Here is a 17,177-nt window from a genome sequence, read left to right as displayed (position 1 = left end):
TTCTTGCCTGGAAAATTCCATGGACAGAGGAGCCTGGTGGGCTTCAGTCCATGGGGTCACAGAGATAGATACAACTGAGCATGCACGCATGGCATGACACATATTCCATATTGAGAGCCTGTTGTATAAAGATCCTGTTCCAAGTAATTTACCTGTATGAATGCATTTAATCCTCATAATGATATGAGGTAGGTATCATTTTTATTCTCACTGTAGAGATGAAAGTGCTAATGCAGAGATGTTAAGGACCCATAGTTTACCCATGTCAGAGTCAACATTCAAGCTCAAGTGGTCTGGTTCTAAGCCTGTGCTCTCTCCTACTAGACCTGGGGCTGTTTTAAGCCCCAGGTCATTCACTCATTAAACAAGTTCATTAACTTTAAAATTCATAAAGGCATTCCTTCCCATTATAACAAACTTTTATATAGTGTATAATATATGCCAGACACTGTGCCAAGTACTTTTCACAAATCAGATTTCCTAACCTGACATTCTAGTAGACATCTGACTTGTCAGAGAACTGAAGACTTATAAAAGCACTGTATATGACATAGGTATATCTAAATGATAATTGGATGTTTCATTCCACCAAAAATCTAAAGAGTGCTTGTTTTGTTAGTAATCATTTGAAACATCTCTGATGGCCTAGGTTCCATTAGTTCTTTTTATCCTCCTTATACCCATGAAAAATTGCTCCCAGGAGTTGTCTCCTTTTCAGTCTAGCTTCAAATGATGTGTGAATGGAAAGATGCTGTTAAAGAATAAAGCAGAAATGCTTATTAACAATACAACATGCATCCTGAAGTTAGTACTGATGTGTATAACCCAATGTTAATAGCAAGTTCAGATATATTTAAACACCTTTTACATGGCAATTCTCATGGTTTATTATTTATTTATTCTGTATTATTTTGTATTTATTCTGTATTTATTATTTATTCTGTATTATTATTTGTAAACCCAGGTTAGAATTCAAGTTATATTGCAAATCTCACACACTCCATTCAAGCCATTGAAGGTCCAGTAATCAGTCCTAGAATACTGGAGCCCTGAATCCTCAAGGATGGTTGCTGTTTCATATTTTGTTAGATGAATCCCAAGTGCTCCAGGTACTATATGAGGTAAGATTTTGAGAGCCCTGGCAGCACTTCATATCCTGTGGAAAATGATGTTCCCATCTTCAATGAAGGAAAGTATATATAAATATTCATCTGATTAATAGGATCACAATTTCCCATGTGAGTGAGGAGTTGGTGCTGCCTGTCATTTGCTGTATCTTTTTCCTTAGGGTAGAGAAAGATTTCTGTCCCATGTACACGAAGTCCACCTCATGATATTAGATTGCTCTGTCTCTGAAGGACTTCTTGACATTCAGCAAAGGAACTGATTCAAATCACAAGAATATAAATAATACATAATATGCAGGAGTTCTAGCTCTATGTGCAATGGATAAAATTCAGGGTCAGTTCACACTAGATACCAGTCTTGGAGGCAATCCAGTTTCGATACTGAGACACTCTTGTGTAGACGCCAGGTTTTTTGGGAAGAGCACAAGATTGTCCCCAACTTACTATACCAACTAGGTACCAGATTTCATGATTATCATAAACCAGAGGTCCACCAGAATCTCCCTAGAGAAAAAAAATTTTTGAGATTGTTAACTCTAATTTAATTCAGTAGGACAATCACTGCAATCATCTCTTCCAGAGGAAAAATGGAAAAAGTTACATAGAACATACAACCAGATTAGAGACAGATTATATGATGGTTCTCTTGACTGAGTTAAACTTTTGTGCTAAATTATTAAGTAAATTATTTTCTAGAAAGACCAATACTAATTTATATGGAATGGCTACATTATTTATGCTTCAGCATACATATATTTTTTGCTAGTTTTATTAGACACTTTAAGCATGATTTAGTAAGCATTTATCTAAAATATTTAATATGAGGTTGGTATTTGTACATTGAAGGAAATGGCAACCCACTCCAGTATTACTGCCTAGAGAATCCTGTGGACAGTGTAGTCTGGTGGACTGCTGTCCATAGCGTCGCACAGAGTCCGACATGACTGAAGCGGCTTAGCGTGCATGCATGCACTGGAGAAGGAAATGGCAACCCACTCCAGTATTCTTGCCTGGAGAATCCCAGGGACAGAGGAGCCTGGTGGGCTGCCATCTATGGGGTCCCACAGAGTCAGACACAACTGAAGCAGCTTAGCAGCAGCAGCAGCAGAAATTTTCTGTGATCTCTTCTGAGTATGTTAGCTCTTGACTGTATTTTATGAACCTACTCTGGCTTTCTTTTCTTTCATTTACCTATTTCTATCTATGTTTGCTTTCTGAATTTTATATAAGTCTTCTTAAATCTCTTTTGGATCAAAGAAGATTATGCAAATAAATAGATGCAAGTATCGAGGTTAAGATTGTGGTCTCAGTAGTTGAACTGCCCAAGTTTCAGGTCCAGCTCTATTAATTACTTGTTGTGTGATCTCAGGTAAGATACACAGGATAAATTCTCTATGCCTCTCCCACTTGCTTCATTTGTTTTTTCTTTTATCAACTATTTATTGAGTTCCTACTAGGTGTCACAGGGCTGCCCTGGTGGCTCAGATGGTAAAGAATCTGCCTGCAATGCAGGAGACCCCTGGGTATTGAGGACACCTGGGTCGGGAGTATCCCCTGGAGAAGGGAGTGGCTATCCAATCCAGTATTCTTGCCTGGAGAACTCCATGGACAGAGGAGCCTGGGGGGCTGCTGTCCATGGGGCTACAAAGAGTTGGACACAATTGAGTGACCTAACACTTTGCTATGCGTCTCAGGCATTTTGATGGGCATTGAGGATTAACAATGACCAAAAATGAACTGCCCCTATGCTCATAGAGCTTGACATCTAGGATAAGAAAAAAATAATATGAAATAAGCCTACAAATATGCAAATGACAACTGTTATGAGTGCTATAGAGACATACAATAGGGGGATTTGACTAGTCAGGGAGGTTAGGGATATTTCCCTTGGTCAAATGTAATCAATCAAATAGCTGAAGGAAGAGAGTAAATCATGAAAAGCAAGACATGAATGAAATGCGTTTTAGACAGAGGGAAGCATGACAAATGCTCTGTGGCATGAAGCAACATGGCATATGCAAAGGCTGTAGAAATAGGAGACTGGAGAGAGGACAGCAAGTGGGCAAGTGGTACATAATGAGGCCATAGCGGTAAGGAGAGACTATTCTATATAAAGTCCCATGGGTCTTTTTAAGAAGATTTTACCATAAGATAAAAATAAAGGTAAAGCACTGAAGATTTTAGTTTTTTTTTTTTTTTTAGATCTATATTTTTTAATTTTATTTTTTAATTTAAATTTATTTATTTTAATTGGAGGTTAATTACTTTACAATATTGTATTGGTTTGGAGGGTGTTAACATGATCAGATTGCATCCTGTTAGAAACCATCCTGAAATTTATTTGACTAATGCACTACAGGATCATAAGAATGAATACAAAGAAATAAACTAGATAGTTAATGTGTATGGGAGGTGGTCAAGGGACAGGAAGGGGAGGAGAGGTTGAGAGAGGATAGAAAGACAAAAGATGGTGGAGAGAGATTTAAGGAAGTAAAATCCGTGGGGTTAGGTGGTTATTTGAATATGGGATAAAGAGAAATTACAATGGTTTCTAGCCTTTGGCATATCTAACAGAATGAAAGGGAATGCCATTTACAGAAATACAAAACACAGAAGATTAGTTGGGGAGAAGAATCAGAACAGAATTGGGTACAACATTTGAATTTGAAGTGCCTTTGAAATATCCAACTGGAGCTGCCAAGTAGGAATAGAATAGATAAACCTGGAGATCAAAGGAGAGGATGGGGCTAAAAGTAAAATTTCATGTAGTATCTGCAAAAAAAAAAAAAGATAATTGAAGCTATGAAAGAGAATTAGATTCTCTGGGGAGAAAGTATCAAGTGAAAAGATAAACAGGCATAAATTAACATGTAATGGGTTGGATTAAGAGAAGGACACTGAAAAGGAGATAGAGAATGAGCAGACAGAGATGCAAAGTGAAAATTATTACAAGCCAAGAGAAGACAATATTTCAATAAAGAGGGAGTGGTAAGCACTATTAAATACTGGTAAGAGGAAAAAAAGACCCCCTCAAATTGTTGATGGTCATTATTGATTCATTGAAAACATTAGGAAGAGAGATTTTGATGAAGCAATAGGGCAGGAACCATATTGAAACAGTTTGAGGAGTTAGTGAGAGATGAGAAAATTGTGACAATAAACATTTTCTCAAATATTTGATGGTAAAGAGATAAAATGAGAGGCTAGCTGAAGGCTTTTTTTTTTTTTTTTCCCACGACTTGAGAGATCTGAATAGAGAATTTAGTCACAAGAGAAATGTTGACTCTGGAAGGAGAGAGACTGTAATTGCTAATATATGCATGCTAAGTCACTTCAATTGTGTCCAACTGTTTGTGACCCTACGGACTGTAGCTCGCTAGGCTCCTCTGTCCATGGAATTCTCCAGGTAAGAATACTGGACTGGGTTGTCATTTCCTTCTCCAGGGAGTCTTCCTGAGGATCAAACCCTCGTCTCTTACGTCTCCTGCATTGGCAGGTGGGTTCTTTACCACTAGTGCCACCTGGGAAGCCCAATTGCTAGTGTAAACTTTCCCAAAAGGTCAACAAGAAGAGGAATCTGAACAGTGGGGAAAGGGCTATCCTTAGTGAAGGGGCAACTTCTCTGTAGTGACCTAAGCTGAAGGTGGATGAAAAGGGTCCAGATAAAGACAGATCTGCAATGTTTGATGCTAGGAAGATGGGGAAATTCCTTACCATGACTTTATTTTTTTTTTGAAAATTCAGAACAGAATCATCAGTTGAGAATAAATGGGCAGGAAAAACTGGAAGTTAAGGAAAGTGTAGAATGGTGGGAGAATTCAGAGAAAGGTAGATTTAGGAAAAAGCAACAAAAATAGTAAGGTTGTCAGCTTCGTTATGTGGAACACATACTGGAGCCATGTGTTCTGTTGTATTTTTTTCAGGAGCATATGACTTCCCAGATGCAGGCAGAGAGTCTGAATAACTGAGTTCTTCCAGGTTTGGAACTTGTCAGACATAAACACTAGGAAGAGAGAACATCAAGTGGGTTTGGGGTATAAGCAAAAATGTTTAAAAAATGATCACAGTGAAATCTAAATTGGACAAGTGAACAGTGGAAGAAAGGAAAGAATTAATGCACCGTGAAACAGCAGAGAAGCTGTGCTCTGCAAGACTCTGTGAAATTGAAGAAGGGTGGTATTCAGCCAACAAACATTTGTGCCAAGACTGGTTGAGGTATTCATAAAACAGAGGTAAATAAAATAGATGCTCTAAAATGAGTGCCTTCACAGAGTTCACTTTTTAGGCTAGTGAGACAGTTAAATAAAATATATTGTGCATTGAATGGTGTAAGAGCTAGAAATGAAAATAGAACAGAGAAGGGACACAAAGAATATGTGTGTAAGTTGTGTATGTTGGGCAGTGAGGATTGGTAGGTTGGATTATAACAGTGTGACCAAAGAAACAGAAGTAGTTGAAAATCAGGCAGAAAGGACTGAGGATAGTTGTTAAATAGGAAGATTTGAGAATTTAGTGTCATTGGAGATGGAACAGTTTTTGATGACAAGGTTCAAGGTGTGGCCCTAGGAATAGGTGACTGAGGAGGAGTGAAGGTCCCTGGAGGTTGAGATCTATGAACTAAGGATCCAGCATTTAAATGAGTTGATGACAATATTGCAGAAGTTAGGACGAAGGTGGAATCTATTCTAGGCGTCAATGGCATGAAAGAATGAGTGGAACAAAGTAGAGATATTAGGAGGTAAGGGGTTAAAAACAAGATAGATGAGAGATGATGATACAGCTGAATAAAGTGCTTTTCAGAGGAGAGGTTTCTCTGCCTTTTGATTACAAATTTGCTTAAGAAAATAACAATAGAGCATAAGAGGTGGTCTGAACCAGAAACGGGAGCAATAGACTAATTTTCTATTTTGTAAATAGTACTATGTCATGGTACTACGTCAATAGTGCCATGCAAAGATGGACACAATAAAGGACAGAAATGGTATGGGCCTAACAGAAGCAGAAGATATTAAGAAGAGGTGGCAAGAATACACAAAACAACTGCACAAAAATGATCTTCAGGACCCAGATAACCACGATGGTGTGATCACTCACCTAGAGTCAGACATCTTGGAATACAGAGTCAAGTGGGGTTTGGGAAACATCACTATGAACAGAGCTAGTGGAAGTGATGGGAATGCCAGTTGAGATATTTCAAATCCTAAAATATGATGCTGTGAAAGTGCTGCCCTTGATACGCCAGCAAATTTGGAAAACTCAGCAGTGGCCACAATACTGGAAAAGGTCAGTGTGCATTCCAATCCCAAAGAAAAGCAATGCCAAAGAACATTCAAACTACCACACAATTACACTCATGTCACATGCTAGTAACATAATGCTCAAAATTCTCCAAGCCAGGCTTCAACAATATGTGAACTGTGAACTTCCAGATGTTCAAGCTGGTTTTAGAAAAGGCAGAGGAACCAGAGATCAAATTGTCAACATCCATTGGATCATAGAAAAAGCGAGAGTTCCAGAAAAACATCTACTTCTGCTTTATTGACTATGCCAAAACCTTTGACTGTGGGGATCACAAGAAACTGTGGAAAATTCTTGAAGAGATGGGAATACCAGACCACTTGATCTGCCTCTTGAGAAATCTGTATGCAGGTCAGGAAGTAACAGTTAGAACTGGACATGGAACAACAGACTGGTTCCAAATAGGAAAAGGAGTACGTCAAGGCTGTATATTGTCACCCTGCTTATTTAACTTATACGCAGAGTACATCATGAGAAACGCTGGGCTGAATGAAGCACAAGCTGGAATCAAGATTGTCAAGATATGTATCAATAATCTCAGATATGCAGATGACACCACCCTTATGGCAGAAAGTGAAGAACTAAAAAGCCTCTTGATGAAAGTGAAAGAGGAGAGTGAAAAAGTTGGCTTAAAACTCAACATTCAGAAAACTAAGATCATGGAATCCGGTCCCATCACTTCATGGCAAATAGATGGGGAAACAGTGGAAACATTGACAGACTATTTTGGAGGGCTCCAAAATCACTGCAGATGGTGACTGCAGCCATGAAATTAAAAGACTTGCTCCTTGGAAGAAAAGTTATGACTAACCTAGACTGCATATTAAAAAGGAGAGACATTGCTTTGCCAGCAAATATCAGTCTAGTCAAGGCTATGGTTTTTCCAGTAGTCATGTATGGTTATGAGAGTTGGACTATAAAGAAAGCTGAGCACTGAAGAATTGATTCTTTTGAACTGTGGTGTTGGAGAAGACTCTTGAGAGTCCCTTGGACGGCAAGGAAGTCCAACCCATCCATCCTAAAGGAAATCAGTCCTGAATATTCATTGGAAGGACTGATTGAAGCTGAAGCTCCAATACTTTGGCCACCTGATGCGAAGAACTGACTCATTGGAGAAGAGATACTGGGAAAGATTGAAGGCAGGAGGAGAAGGGGACGAGAGAAGATGAGATGGTTGGATGGCATCACCGACTCAATGGACATGAGTTTGAGCAAGCTCTGGGAGTTGGTGATGGACAGGGAGGCCTGGCTTGCTGCAGTCCATGAGGTTGTAAAGAGTTGGACATGACTAAGTGACTGAACTGAACTGAACTATGTCCATCTCATTATATTAAACGAAATAATGTATAGAAAGTGTTTAGCATTGTTTTTGCATAATAAACACTCAATATAATAATTTTGATTATCATTTGTTATTTAGGTAAACTGATTCTTTGATAAAATTCATGTCATTTTTTTCTTTCAGGTAAACATATAGGCTCAAATTAGAAATCATTAATGGAAACTTTCCTTTTGAAGTGTTTTGGACTTACCTTACATGCATCTACTTTTCCTTCCATGAATCCGGCACACAACATTCCTGAAGTTATCATGCCATCATATACATCCTTTCTGTTACACACCTCAGTGCTTATGGTTTCTACCCTGGCTTGCCGTAGTTTATTTTGTGTTGGTCCTATTACACAAACAAAAGAAAAAACAAAACACATGTTCTTTGAACACAGCTATATCTAAGACTCAGAAGACACATGAGTTGTATATTCTTAGGAGTAAAAGCATTAGATTTTTCATTATTAACGATTGCCTAATTTTATTTTCTGTGGCATAAATGTCTACATGCAAGGAAACAGTACACATATATGTGCTGGTGGTGGTTTAGTTGCTGTCGTGTCTGACTCTTGCGTATTTGTGGACCTTCAAAAGTTCTTTGAACCCTCAAAACTACACACAGTATTGTGTGTATATGACTTTTTTTCATGATTTTCCACATAAGGAAGTTGAGGCTCAGAGAAGTTCATTGATTTTCCAAAATCTACTCAAGTATAAACCAGGATACAAACCGCACAGGTCTGTTTGCCCAGCTCTATGCTACACAGTGTTATTTCAGAATGTCTCAAAGCATGAGAAACAAAGCAAATGCTGAAGATATACCAACAATATGACACCAGCAGAGAAGAAGGCCAGTGGTTAGGAGGAAAAAATACTGCGTACGTTAGTCTCAAAACATTCACAAACCACTTCCATGTTTATGACCATGGTATATCCTCATTAAAATTAGGAAGAATTTAAACCAGAAAAAAAAAAGCATATGAAGTATACACAAGCCAGGAGTGTTTATATCTGGTGACTATACAATTTGTAGTAATTTACTTTCCTGTACTCCCATAGCATTTTGTTCCTTCTTAGAGTACCCAGAACCATCTGTTCATCTTATCCATGTTATTGAACTCTCCTCTGCCCCACGACTGCTCCAAATAATTGTGAACTCCTCAGGGATGGGTATATGATTCCTTTTACTTTTTTTTACTTTAACACACAGCACCTTGTTCTTCTCAGAGTCATACTTTCCTTCTCCAGCGGATTTTTCTGACCAAGGGATCAAATCTGGGTCTACTGCACTGCAGGCAGATTCTTTACCATCGGAGCCACCAGGGAAGCCCATACATATTAGAAGCATGAACATTTTAATGAAAAGTCTAAAGAGGTATCTCCTAGATGGCACATTAGATGCCAAGATAAATTTGCACTAAGTAAATTACATTGAACAACTCACCATCATCTACAATGGATCCAAATCCTGTGACAAATACACCTGTTTTAGGTGGCAACTTTATGGATGAATCTGGGAGGCAAACTCTCTGAACTACATTTGAAAACTCAACTCGGGTATCAAGCTGAGCCAAAGCAATGTCATTTTCATTTGTTTCTTTATGGTAATTTTCATGAATGATAATTTTCCTCAAACTTCGTTTCACTGCAGGTGGTGTTATAGTTATACCAAAAGTAACGATCCATCTATTTGGGTCTTTATTTCTGCAAAAAAATAAAGAATATGATTAGTTATACTTAACTGTATCCTCTAAAAACAGTTGAGACAGTATTCTCTGCAACTATTGGAATTATGTCCCTGAAAAATTCCTATAGCGAGAGAATTTGCAATTGATGGCCTTATGTAAAGAAAGAGGTTAAAATACTGATGATACAAGTGAGAGTAGGAAAGCTCTTAAAATATTTCATAAGCTCTAAAATTTAAAAAATACAATAGCTAAGTGGAATTTCATGCTGCAGCTGGAATAATAATAATGGGTACTATACAATTAGTTTCCCACATTTTAATTCTAACATTTTAATTTAACATTTTAATGTTAAATTAACATTTAATTTTGTTCATTAGAAACTCTTCAAATTTGATTTTTTTCTCTAATTTCAGTGAAGTGTATAGAAATTAATTTTTATCTGTTTTGGACATTATCACCCTAAGGGGCATTTCCTTCTGTATGAGACATTCTCTCCATTCTTATTTTATGATTTAACCTGTTGACTCTTGTTTACTGGGTCTTATCTTGATCTTTGAGACAAAGTGTAATTTGTCTTCTTCACAAACCCTCATGTGTATACAGGATTATTTCTCCACCCAGTGCCCATACCCTGCCCCAATACTCAAGGGCTAAAAGCAGCCTTAACTCATCGCTGTGCTGTTAGAGCTCCCACTACCCTTTCATCTGCCCTGGTCAGTCCCTCTTACTATTTTTGAGGCTTTCCCTTAACACAGATGCTTTTCTCTACCATGAGATTACACTACAAGCAAATTCTGCATCCTTCTATCATCTCTTTACTCCCTGTTCTACCCTAAACCTCAGTTCCCTGTTTGTCTAATCAGCCCTTTCAAGAATGACAAAAATATGTAGAAACTTGAATTCTCTCTGTAAAGGAAAATTATGTAAAAGGAAATTACACATAAGAGAATTTAAAAAGGGAATTTCCCTGTTCATGCAGGATTACTGTGCTGGTGAATCATAAAGCTTTAAGTGTAATGAAAAACCTGAAAGATCAGTGGCTTTCAAAGTACTCTGTACTGCCCCAGGGATAAGCAGGCAGAGCCTAGGGGCCAAGGAATTGGGGTATGCGGGGGAGGGGGGGGGGTCTTCTCTCAGCTGCTCTACTTATTTACACTTTAAAGGAAGGTTTAATTGCTGATAGTAGTCTCTTATGATCCTTTGTATTTCTGTGTTGTCTGTTGTGATCTCTCCATTTTCATTTCTAATTTTATTGATTTGATTTTTCTCCCTTTGTTTCTTGATGAGTCTGGCTAATGGTTTGTCAATTTTATTTATCCTTTCAAAGAACCAGCTTGTAGCTTTGTTGATTTTTGCTATGGTCTCTTTTGTTTCTTTTGCATTTATTTCTGCCCTAATTTTTAAGATTTCTTTCCTTCTACTAACCCTGGGGTTCTTCATTTCTTCCTTTTCTAGTTGCTTTAGGTGTAGAGTTAGATTATTTATTTGACTTTTTTCTTGTTTCTTGAGGTATGCCTGTATTGCTATGAACTTTCCCCTTAGCACTGCTTTTACAGTGTCCCACAGGTTTTGGGTTGTTGTGTTTTCATTTTCATTTGTTTCTATGCATATTTTGATTTCTTTTAATGCATATGTATGGAATTTAGAAAGATGGTAACAATAACCTTGTATGCGATACAGCAAAAGAGACACAGATGTATTGACTCTGTGGGAGAGGGAGAGGGTGGGATGATTTGGGAGAATGGCATTGAAACATATATAATATCATATATGAAACGAATCACCAGTCCAGGTTCGATGCATGATATTGGTTGCCTGGGGCTGGTGCACTGGGATGACCCAGAGGGATGGTACAGGGAGGGAGGAGGGAGGGGGGTTCAGGATGGGGAACACGTGTATACCTGTGGCAGATTCATGTTGATGTATGGCAAAACCAATACAATATTGTAAAGTAATTAACCTCCAATTAAAATAAATAAATTTATATTTAAAAATAATAAAGGAAGATTTAATTCAAAGCAGAAATCTTAAGGATGAAGCATTCATTTGAAAACTAGAATTCTGGAATCTACAAAGACATATTACTTCAGTCCTTAAGGATCTTGTAAACCAACTGAGTAGACAAAACAGAAATACCTATCTCTTCATGCATGAAAAACCAGAAAGGGAGACTCAAGTAATAGGCACAGTTCAGCATGCTTTGCAGATAAGAACACTGAAATTCAGAAATTAAATGACTTGGCCAGGTACATGATGTATTCAGCTGGTTAGTGTCAGAGACAGATGGCCGAGGTCTCATGATATCCTGTCAAGAACTTTTCCCTATATACAGTTGTTTCACAAAGACAGGGATCATTTTTTCATGGGCATAAAGGTACTAACATTTGTCTTAAATATGATTTTTAAAATATAGTATTTCTGTAGGAAAAAACATAAAAATTTAAAAAGTATTTGGATAATTGTGATACTGTCTTCAAAGTACCCTTCTTTTTCCTTCACAATAGTGCACTTCATCATGCAATTATATGAAATTATATCACATGCAAAATTGATCCCTTCCTCTCCAGAATCATTATAATTTTAAACTCTTTATTATTATTGGCATAAAATATGCTATTACAGTTCTCACATTAAAAAAATAAATTCCTCCTTAGAATCCACAGCCACTCTGGACTATCAAATTTCTCTGCTCCCATTCATTTAAAAACTCCTTGAAAGTGGGGTCTAAACTCACTACATCCAATCCTTCTCTTTCTTTTCTCTCTTGAATTCATTCTCACCCCTATCACATCATCACAATTTCTTTGATCAAGATCACCAGTTATCTCTGCTTTATCACACTCAATGGCCAGTCCCTCTATATGTCTGCCCACACAGAAATGGCACTGGACCTGCTAGAACATGGATCTCAGTCTATATAGCTTGTATTCTTCACTCAATAGTTAAAGACTTTACATTCTGAGCTTATTTCTTTTTAATTTATGTAAGCAAGCATCAGTTATAAATTTTAAAAATGTATGAAAAATGGAGGACTATATGAGCATGAAAAAATCATAAAGCCTTGAAAAGTTAGTGAGACTCAAGTTTACCTGAGCACAATGATATTACTGAGGTTGTAAATACGTACATGTGAATCCCTTTTCTCTTTTTTCATGAGACAGTGACAATCACCTTAAATCCATTAGGTCATTCTCATCACACATCTGCTCCATAAATAAAGGTGTAGGCATCTTAGAACAATTTGGGTGTTACCCTTAGAAGGATGATCAAGCACCACTTAGACTCACCAAGGATAGTTTCTTCTGAAAGGGTATGTGAACAGTGTCATTGGCCAGGACCTTTTTCAGAACTTTTGTCTTTTGAGGGTTTAAAAGGAAAAACTCTCTGTACCCTGATGTTGAAACCTCAGGGAAAAAAGATAGTGTGTCCCTGATCTTGGGCAATAGCGTGCCTGTGCATGTCTGTGTATGTGAAGTGATATAGCTGAGTGTTAAGAGTTACAACTGTGAAAGCCCAACAGGGAGCTCTTTTCAGGTTTTGTATGACCCATCTTCCACACTGTGAGGGCAGTGATATAGGTTGGTAGATTTCTCCCACCATCCACACACCTCTCTAGTCCAGAAAAGCCCACATGAAATGAAGTGAAAGTCGCTAAGTCATGTCTGACTCTTTGTGACCCCATAGAATTTTCCAGGCCAGAATACAGGAGTGGGTAGCCTTTCCATTCTCCAGGGGATCTTCCCAACTCAGGAATTGAACGCAGGTCTCCTGCATTGCAGGTGGATTCTTTACCAGCCCACATGGTTCTTGGATAATTGGAAGCTGTTGCTGCTAAGTCGCTTCAGTTGTGTCTGACTCTGTGCGACCCCATAGATAGCCCACCAGGCTCCTCCGTCCCTGGGATTCTCCAGGCAAGAATACTGGAGTGGGTTGCCATTTCCTTCTCCAATGCATACATATGTGCTAAGTTGCCTCAGTCATGTCCTACTCTGTGCGACCCTATGGACAGCAGCCCATCAGGTTCCTCCATCCACAGGATTCTCCAGGCAAGAATACTGGAGTGGGCTGCCATTTCCTTCTCTCCCTTATTAAGGGAGAGCTTCAAAAATGATACCTTTGCTTTTTTTTTTTTTTCCTATAAGTGGTGGTGGATGTTGATAGTTGGAGGATAGATGAAATAATTTTTTAAAAGTGAAAGTGGAAGAATTTTCCTTAAATATACATAAGTTTAAATTTGTACATGTATAATAGTCTTTAAAATAATTTATGATGTAGTAGAAAAAGATCGCATAGTTTCATGATGCTACATACAAGGAACAGATGGTATGAGTCACAAGAATGGCTCTTTGGTTTGGTTTTCACCAAACCAAACATGATATATATTGAGAGAAGGGTGAGGGGATGAGTTCGATTGGGGCATGGAGCAGCCATAATGCATTTAGGGGATAGCGTCCATCTAGAGTGGAGTAGAGGATAATTTGGTGAGATTGGACTTTTCCCAGGCACTAAATTGATGGTAATTAATAACTGAGTAAGCAAGACTCACAAGAGCTCTAATAAACTTACCGGCGGAAGCAGTGAGCTGCCGTGAGCAGCCACGTGTTACTAATGAGGCTGGCTCCACACTGATGGCCAGCCCCTATGAGCTGGAGGCTGGCCTGCCACGGCCACTCCCCTTCCAGAGCTGCTTCACTTCCTTGGACAATTCTTTCAGTAGACGCAAATGCTGGTAATGGCATGTATGAAGGTGTCATCCTTATTCCACAGCCTGTCACAGAAACAAGTGTTACCTTGATTTCATGAAAACGAGGGGAAAAAAGCACACCCTGATTTGCATTGGGCACAGATGCTTAGAGGGTCCATTGAACCTGTTGCTCTTTAACCCATTTCTAGCACTCAGTCTCTGGGGTTATTTTCTAGGGGTGCTACTATTCCCAGAGAGGTACAAAAGAAATATTTACCAACATTTCAAGGTATCCAAACCAGAATGAACTTCTGCCTCTATATGGAGCATATACAGATGAATAGATAAATAAATAATTTAAGAGCATAAAAATGTGTAGATCCTCTGCTGAGAGTTTTCGATACATGTGTAGCAAAACACTTTTTAAATGAGAAAACTCAGCCCGGGAAAAAGAACATAAATTACTGAAGGTAACACAGCTGGCAAGAGACAGAGTTGTATATTGGAAGGATTAGAAGGATCTAAGTCGAAATTTATATTCTTACTACTGAGAGAGTGCAACACTGAATGTCAGCCATGATTCTGCCTTGACACAAATCTGTACATTGTCTTCGAAAAGCCCTGAATTTTAACCATCTTAAATATTAATGAGTATCTTGCTTTTCTAAAATTTAAAAAGACTAGTTTTTTTTTTTAACATATTCTGATTCCCTGATAACAAATTCTCAGTTGATTAGACTTCAACCCTAAATAATACCTGGAAGTGTATTAGTATACTTTATTAATGTGTCTTCTAATTATTAATGTTTATATTTTTATTAACAATACACTTTTTTTTTAGTTTTATTTTATTTTTAAACTTTACAATATTGTATTAGTTTTGCCAAATATCGAAATGAGTCCGCCACAGGTATACCCGCGTTCCCCATCCTGAACCCTCCTCCCTCCTCCCTCCCCATACCCTCCCTCTGGGTCGTCCCAGTGCACCAGCCCCAAGCATCCAGTACCGTGCATCGAACCTGGATTGGCGACTCGTTTCATACATGATATTATACATGTTTCAATGCTATTCTCCCAAATCTCCCCACCCTCTCCCTCTCCCACAGAGTCCATAAGACTGATCTATACATCGGTGTCTCTTTTGCTGTCTCGTACACAGGGTTATTGTTACCATCTTTCTAAATTCCATATATATGTGTTAGTATACTGTATTGGTGTTTTTCTTTCTGGCTTACTTCACTCTGTATAATAGGTTCCAGTTTTATCCATCTCATTAGAACTGATTCAAATGTATTCTTTTTAATGGCTGAGTAATACTCCATTGTGTATATGTACCATAGCTTTCTTATCCATTCATCTGCTGATGGGCATCTAGGTTGCTTCCATGTCCTGGCTATTATAAACAGTGCTGCCATGAACATTGGGGTACACGTGTCTCTTTCCCTTCTGGTTTCCTCAGTGTGTATGCCCAGCAGTGGGATTGCTGGATCATAAGGCAGTTCTATTTCCAGTTTTTTAAGGAATCTCCACACTGTTCTCCATAGTGGCTGTACTAGTTTGCATTCCCACCAACAGTGTAAGAGAGTTCCCTTTTCTCCACACCCTCTCCAGCATTTATTGCTTGTAGACTTTTGGATCGCAGCCATTCTGACTGGCATGAAATGGTACCTCATAGTGGTTTTGATTTGCATTTCTCTGATAATGAGTGATGTTGAGCATCTTTTCATGTGTTTGTTAGCCATCTGTATGTCTTCTTTGGAGAAATGTCTATTTAGTTCTTTGGCCCATTTTTTGATTGGGTCATTTATTTTTCTGGAGTTGAGCTGTAGGAGTTGCTTGTATATTTTTGAGATTAGTTAACAATACACTTTTTTAAAAAGAGGTTTTATTCAGGAACAGATTAAAAAATAGTTGCTTGAAATCATATTTATAAATTTATCATAATTCCATCATGTAGAGTTTCTCCATTAATATGGTGCCACATCAGTAGAGTCTAATGCTTACTCTCCCAATTTCCCCTAAAAATAAATGTCAAGGTAATAATAATAAAAATAATATCTACTAGTTATGATCCAGACCCTGTACATAGTGTTACATACACTTGCCCTAATTTTAATAACTCTGTTACTATCTCTCTATGTTATTAGATGTTATTATCCTCAGACTGAAAATGAAAAATTTGAGTCTATGGTATTACTCAAAGGCAAAAGGAACAAAATCACCAAAAATTAAGGAAAGATAAGAAAAAAGTATATACATTTTGGAGGTAATTTTCAGTAACTGCAGTATTCAGTGGGTTGGTTTAAAAAACAACTTCTTGGACTGCCCAACCTATTTCTTTGAACCAGAACTCTGTGGAGAGCCCTAACAATTCTGACAAAGCCACTGATATTGTGATTTTCCACACCAGAAGTAAAGCTGTAATTCACCAGTCCCTCGACAAACAGAAGCTCTAGTTTGAACCTTCCAGTCGTGACCCATTAACTCTTTTCTCTATGTATGCATTCAGAAGCCACAATGCCTGCACACCGTCTTATCTAGGAACACAGGAAAGATGAAACGTTCTATGAAAATGTGGTTATTTGGTGCAATGGTCTGAATGTGTACTCCCCATAGTTGAAATCTCTAACCCTTAAAGGTGGTGGTATTAGTAGGTACAGCCTTCCAGAGGTGCTTAAGTCATGAGAGTGGAGCTCTCATGAATGGGTCAGTACCTTATAAAATAGTCTGCAGAGGAATCTCTAGCCCCTTCCACCACTTGACTGAACAGCAAGAATCTATGAGTAGGAAGTGGGCCCTCACCTCACAACAATCTCGGACTTCTAGCCTCCGGAACTATTAGCAATATATTTCTGCTGTTTATATACTACCCAGTCCGTGGTAGGTGTTTTTTTATAGTGCTGTGATTGGACTTATGAAAAGGAATTTAAACAGAGAATGACAGAGAACTGGCACCAGTGAATGCTGGAGCTGATGGTGCCCTAAAGTGGGTGGTTGATGTAGTTTTAATATACTCTGTTCTTAAAATCTGAATTTAATCCTGCATCTAAC

General features: G+C 38.1%; 1 protein-coding gene across 1 annotated transcript in view; it reads right to left on the bottom strand.

Annotated features, from left to right (window-relative positions):
• Positions 1-399: 399 nt before the first annotated feature.
• Positions 400-17,177, bottom strand: part of LOC147370576 (transmembrane protease serine 11F-like) — a 116,120-nt gene continuing 99,342 nt past the window's right edge. The window contains exons 7-10 of the mRNA XM_086407328.1: positions 14,009-14,210; positions 9,199-9,458; positions 7,958-8,100; positions 400-1,631 (exon numbers count right to left, since the gene is read on the bottom strand). Of these exons, the coding sequence (XP_086263454.1) occupies positions 1,473-1,631; positions 7,958-8,100; positions 9,199-9,458; positions 14,009-14,210 (764 nt within the window). The 3' untranslated portion in view covers positions 400-1,472. The remainder of the gene's footprint in view (positions 1,632-7,957; positions 8,101-9,198; positions 9,459-14,008; positions 14,211-17,177) is intronic.

Source organism: Bos grunniens, chromosome 6, assembly GCF_055505025.1.
Source record: "Bos grunniens cultivar Pamir isolate PY7600 chromosome 6, Bosgru_T2T1.0, whole genome shotgun sequence".
In the NCBI taxonomy this organism is placed as follows: domain Eukaryota; kingdom Metazoa; phylum Chordata; class Mammalia; order Artiodactyla; family Bovidae; genus Bos; species Bos grunniens.
Note: the sequence above shows the minus strand (reverse complement) of the source record. Positions and strands in the feature narration are given on the sequence as shown.